Here is a 6,567-nt window from a genome sequence, read left to right on the forward strand (position 1 = left end):
GTTTTAGAGGTATCAACAAAAATCCTTATCCCATCTATCTATTACAAAGAGAAATTGATAAGCAATTTTTTATAGTTTATTGTATGGTGTATACCCCTAAGTATACAAACCAAAACAATATGCGGAATGAGAACAATTAAAAAAGTCTATAATAACCTTATAGACGATATAATTAGTGAAAACGTGTGATAATAATAATAGTTATGCAAGATTGGAAGTATTCACGTTATCAAACAACATATTTTCTTTGTTATTCTTATAGAATAGTATTGTCTACAGTCCGCACAATAGATATCAATCCACATTTAAACCTAGTTCTCTCTCTCTTTCTCTCTCTCTCTCTCTCTCTCTCTATATATATATATATATATATATATATATATATATATATATATATATATATATATATATATATATATATATATAAAGTCTATAATAACCTTATATACGATATAATTGGTGAAAACGTGTGATAATAATAATAGTTATGCAAGATTGGAAGTATTCACGTTATCAAACAACATATTTTCTTTGTTATTCTTATAGAATAGTATTGTCCATAGTCCGCACAATAGATATCAATCCACATATAAACCTAGTTCTCTCTCTCTCTCTCTCTCTCTATATATATATATATATATATATATATATATATATATATATATATATATATATACACACACACACACACGCAGAGAGAGGCCTAAATCTTTTTTATTTCTAATTTAAAACGGTATTAAAATAAATATAAAAATATAAAAAAAATTAAAAGGATAAAATAGTCTTTAAAAATTTTCATAGACCAAAACCGCAAAAAATCTCATTTTGGAGTTTGGATTAATGGTGTAAGTTGAAAATATTTTACTATCCATAATTATTTGTGAATCATAGGGAGCAAATTTGCACCTTACTCTTAAAAAAATTATCTTAATAATGAATATTTAAAAAAAAGGAAATCGAATCAGTAATTTTTAAAAATAACTTTTAAAAAAATATAAGAGAAAAAAAATTTACTTTAGCCAAATTCTCTAATTTCTTTAAGAAATTATATAGCTAAAAATTTAAAAGATAACAAATCTAATCATAAAAATGATTTAGGACCTTAATAGGTTGCGATTGAAAAAAAAAAAATCCCAAAAGCATAAGTTATTATGTGTGTTTGAAAAAAAATTATAATCATGAAAATGTCACAAATAGACTAAATAAAATCACAGACGACCATATGTCATTGTGATTTCGTCTAGCCATAAGTAACCATATTCAAAATTTTGTTTTTATATTTTTTCATGAAGTTATAGCCAACTTCTTGAAATCATCATAATGATAATTTCTTAACTTTTAAACTATATATTAGAAAATAGAAAATAATTAATAAATTTGAATAGAATTGTCTTTTTCATACGATTACTCAAAAGTTACATTTAACCGTAATTTAAATAAAATAAATGGTTATATTTCCTAAATAACATTCGTTGGTATATAAAAATAACTATCTAATGGTCTAAATTAAAAAATAATAAAATAAAAATATTTGAAGTTAAATAATTACATCAAGAATTAAAATTTATATTATATTAAAACTTATATAATTTTCTTTTCGTAAATCTAGAAAGAAAAACTATTATAATAATATAATGATTTCTATGTCGAAATCCAATCCCCCAAATCAATTAATGATTCCGCAAATTAGGACTCAAAATTCAAAAAGATACCTCTCAATGTCTTTTGAAATTCGGGGTATGACCATTTAGCTTGCGTACTGTGGCCCATTTAAAACATGACACTTTCATACAGTTTTACCCAGAATATTTTAAGCCCATAATTTACTTGCAGAAACAAGAATAAAGGTTTCGTCACTTGTGTGAATATTCATTCATAGGGAATTCAAATGGCTATGCGGTTCAGAGGCGTGTTTGTTCATTGGTCAATCTGTAAAAAGGTAAAAGAGGATCAGGTTGGTGTCTATTATAGGATCAATAAAAAGAAATATGATTATCACGGTTATTATTTTATATTATTCGTTCGTATGAATATAAAAGTTTTCCTTAGGCTACCCGGAATGGATAGTAGAAAGGCGTGTGAGAGTTGATGTGTCAGTCCCTTTCACGCGTGAACACCACTCCACCTTCTGGTGGGTTGCTTGTTCCGTAGAGCTGGAGACGGACGAAGACGTTTTATTTGATTGGGGAAAAGCTTTTTGACCGTTTGTAAAAAATAATTAATTAATTAATTAATTACAATCATTTCTCTATATATTTCAGCATTTTTTTTCATTTCAAACACACCACACACTTTGAACACAAACATATACACTCATCAAAAAAATACACTTTCCTCCATGGATCCAAACCAAAATAATTCACTCACCCTGAACATCTCAAACACTCCAAATGATCCGTTAGCGAATATTGACTATATGCAATTGTTATCATCCTCCGTTCAACAACAATCTCTATTCACTAATCTTTCATGTCACCCACACTACTACCAACAACAAACACCACCACAATTTGTTCAATCCCAATTTCAACCCTTTTAACAACAACCTGCTTCGCGATTTCAGCCCCAAACTTCTCAACGTCAACAAACTTCACAACCATCTGAAGTTCCATTATCTCAATCTCAACCCGCAAACCTCGACATTGAAGACGACGACGAACAGGTTCAAGAAACACAACCAAGTCGCAGAAGACCAAAAAAAATAAAAAAAAAATCAAAGGATTCAACAAAAAAGAAAATACCCAATAGACCAAGGAGGAGGAAGCAGTTTTAGCTAAAGCTTGGATTGTCATATCACAAGACGGGGATGTCGGCAACGCACAATCGGGACAAAACTTTTGAAATCGTGTTTTAGACCATTTCTACGCGTTATTAGAAAGGCAAACGAGCCGGGCATATGACTTGGTCAATGCTAAATGGCGTGACCTTAGAGCGATGTGTATCAAATTTAACTGCGTATTTGACAATCTAAAAAATATGCATCGAAATGGTAGCAACGATTTCAATATTTTATCAATGGCGTTGCACCAATACAAAATTACCAATAATGGTAAACCTTTTGGCAACCAAAAAGCATGAGAAGTTTGTCGCAATGGCCCAAAATGGGTTCTTTATCCAGAAACGGCGCATTCGGGATTTACTACTGGTTCCAACAAAAGGCCGAGAACGTAGGAGTCGGACATCGGTGCTAACCTCGACCTCAATGATGAGTTCGACGCCATCGAGGGAGAGGGTCCATCGGACGTCCATCTTCGTCGACCACCAGGAAGGGACAAAGCGAGAAAGGGGACTTCGTCTAGCGGGAAATCAACCAACAAGGACGTATTAGCGGAGAAAAAAAAAACTCTACATTTTTTAGAATTTTTTTTTTTGATTCAACGGATGAGCAACGTCGGCGACAATTGGCACTCACAAATCTTCAAATCATAAACACAGTACCGCAACCAAATCTTGACCCGTAAAATTTAAGGGTGTTTTTGAAAATTCAGCAAGAAGTTCTCGACCAATATCGCAACTAGATTTGATGTTTTTTAGTAGTTTAGGCTTAATTTCCTAAGTTATTTTTATGTTCTTTTAGTATTTTAGTTTTAATTTTTTATGTGTTTTTATATTTTTCTAGTTTAGGTTTAATATTCTATGTTTTAAATTATGTAATGTGGTTTTAATTAATATAAAATATTTTATTATATTTTAAATTATGTTTTTATCTAATTTAGTCATAAAATATAAAAAAAAAATTATGTATTTTATAAAATATGTTATTTATCTAATATAATGACACCACTTTTCCGGTGAGTTGGTGGTGACCACTCCATATAGCCTTATTGTTAAACAAAACATATAGTATACGGCGGGAGAAGATTTTAAATACTATTTTTACTTTTTTTATGTTAGCGTATCAGATATTTTTGTCTTTTTTAAAAACGAACATGAAATTATTCATTGTTCCATCTAGTTTAAACCTTTTTGAGGGGCAAAATATTACGATCTTTGTCTTATTAACATTAGTTTATGTATCAATCCAAATATTCAATAGATATTAAAACGTAATACAACTTTTTATGTCCTGTTATATCATCATAACAAAAGAAACGTACATGTTCCTAAACTAGTTATGTCCTTTTGAAGTACAATGCTACAACATGTTGGCTGAAATTAAATGAACTTCCACGTCGACAAGGAAACCAATGGGGTCCCTTTCCACCCAACAATCAAAAATTTGTCGTTATTTTCAAGCATGCAAGAGCTCACACATGAAAATTGTTGCAACACGAGCTTTGCCTGGTATATACACGAATCACTAAGCTCAATCTCCACCATCCCAAACCTTGCAAAAAATGACCTCCATGTATCCAATTTTACACTCCTACTCATCACCTCACCTTCCTTAGCTGTCACTAGGTTTTGCATCCCGTGAGCAAAATGTACACCTTCCATCACTGCTCTATGAGCATTATCTTGACTCATGCATTCGTCAATACAATCAAAAAAAGCACCATAAAAGAACAATGTCTCCGTAAACCGCTTCACAAAAGAAGTTGAACTATGGTTGGCTTCAACCTCGGCCACAACAATTATAGCAGGGTTGATTGTTTTGATAGCTCTCATCATATTTTCCAACCTTTGGGGTTTGGAAATCATAGCTCTTAGAATCATATTACAGTAGACCGCGACTACTTCTCCATCTTGAACCTCAAACTGTTGTTTTTCCACCTCTGTGATGTCTGATAGCACGAGTGTTTTGAACAAGAAAGGTAAACTTAAAGTTTTCGCGAAACTCTCCAATCTTCTTCCGGTTTCCTCTACTTTTTGGAAGTCTAAGGTTGTTGCAAATGCGGTCAGTTTCAAAAGCTCGAGTTGTGAACTTTGTTCTGCAAATGCTTGCATCATAGCCGACCATTGTACGCCACATCTAATGTGGATGTCGATCAAATGCACTTTGCTTGATGTCCCAACTTGATCGAGGATCGCTTGTATGCCTGTGAAATGCAACACTTGATTGAACGGAAGAGCTTGATAAACGGCCAAGAATGTCATATTTGTTCCCAATGCCATAGGATTTTCGTTTTTTATACCCTACATATAATAAGTTTGGCCTCAAAAGTTAAAAGGTTTGGTTTTTGTACTTTGTAATTTGTATATTCATATTTAATTTAGTGGTTAATTATTAATTTCAAAGATAAACTTGACTGATAAATCCAACATTCCAACCATCAAGATCCATTTTTGACCAATCATAATCACTCACCTGTTTTTCAAGTTTCGTAGCAAAGGGTATGCCGATTTCTTTTCCGATTCTTTTCTGTAATGCTTCACATAAGTAATACACCAGCCGTTCAACTGGAGAGCCGCTGTCGCACGCCACCCACCCACACCGTGATATGTATTTTCTGGCGATAACAAACTGCTTCCGGCCAACTTTCTCGGCGGCGGTCAAAAGCTGGAAAACAAGCTCCACCTCCCTGGTCTCGTCAATCGATAAGCTCGTGAACACCGACGACCCGTACGGATGAGTGAACATGGTGTACCCATTGCCCCGTTGGGTTGAAAACTTTATAAACTTCTCCGCCGCCAGTTCGATGATTTCCACCGTCGACAGCTTTCCGGCACAGTCCAGTACAATTTCGTCTGTAGAAGCTTCTGGTAAACCTTTAAATTTTCTCCGGTAACTAAGAAGCTCTAGGCACGCCGGAGAATTCTGCTCCGGATACGCTAGTTTTGACTTTAACTTTGAATATGAAATTCCGATGTTTGCAATGTCGAAATCCGGTATTGAGAACGGTGTTTGATCATGGTTATCAAGATCTTGGACCTGCTCTGACAATCCTTTCGCATCGAATGGATTGCAGTAATTATTGATGGTGTGGTCTACGTCTTCCAATGGAGGGAGTTCTTCGTCGACGGATAGGTTCTCTATTTCCGGCACTGGAAACTGATCGTCGAAGATGGAGTCGGGGTTCATTTTGAATAAGAGAATTTGTAGAAAAGTTGATAGATTTGTTGAGTTTGGGGTCAGATATTAATGGCGATGGGAAGCAGGAAAAATAAACACAAAGCAAATGAGGCATTCATTCCTAAGAGATTAAGCCGGCATAATGTGTTTGTATATAACAAAACCAAACGAATAGGATGAGAATCTGTCTGAAAACTGTCTACAGTTTATTCATTAGGACTATCGAGATTGACCCTTTTTTTGTAAGTCTTCAAGAATATAATCGATAAATTGTAATATAATTAAAACCGTTGTATCATACGGAATTACGGATGTCCTCGATGAATGAATATTGGGAACGAGGAATAGAGATGGTTGGTTTAGTGATAATAATTATCTAATTATGTGTAGTCCAGAAAAACAAAGTGGTGTTTTGTTTGAGGGACAATAATTTAGAGGGGAACGAATTTTCGATTTTTTTCACATTTAGTTACTAAATTTTTTTCTCATATCTATTTGCCACTGAACTATTGAAATTGTTCACATTTTACCCTTATGACATTTATGACCGGTCATAAGGATAAAATGTGAACGGTTTCAATAGTTCAGTGACAAATAGATAATGAAAAAAAGTT

The 6,567-nt window shown here is 33.3% G+C and overlaps 1 protein-coding gene across 1 annotated transcript; it reads right to left on the reverse strand.

The window, feature by feature from the left end:
• Positions 1-4,069: 4,069 nt before the first annotated feature.
• LOC144997728 (scarecrow-like protein 18) lies at positions 4,070-6,192 on the reverse strand. The gene is made up of 2 exons (XM_078957602.1): positions 5,249-6,192; positions 4,070-5,076 (listed from the first exon to the last, which is right to left on the reverse strand). The coding sequence occupies exons 1-2, from the start codon at positions 5,960-5,962 to the stop codon at positions 4,156-4,158; spliced, it is 1,635 nt and encodes a 544-aa protein (XP_078813728.1). The 5' UTR covers positions 5,963-6,192; the 3' UTR covers positions 4,070-4,155.
• Positions 6,193-6,567: the final 375 nt, after the last annotated feature.

This window comes from Lactuca saligna, chromosome 5 (assembly GCF_052625555.1).
Source record: "Lactuca saligna cultivar CGN05327 chromosome 5, ASM5262555v1, whole genome shotgun sequence".
Lineage (NCBI taxonomy): Eukaryota > Viridiplantae > Streptophyta > Magnoliopsida > Asterales > Asteraceae > Lactuca > Lactuca saligna.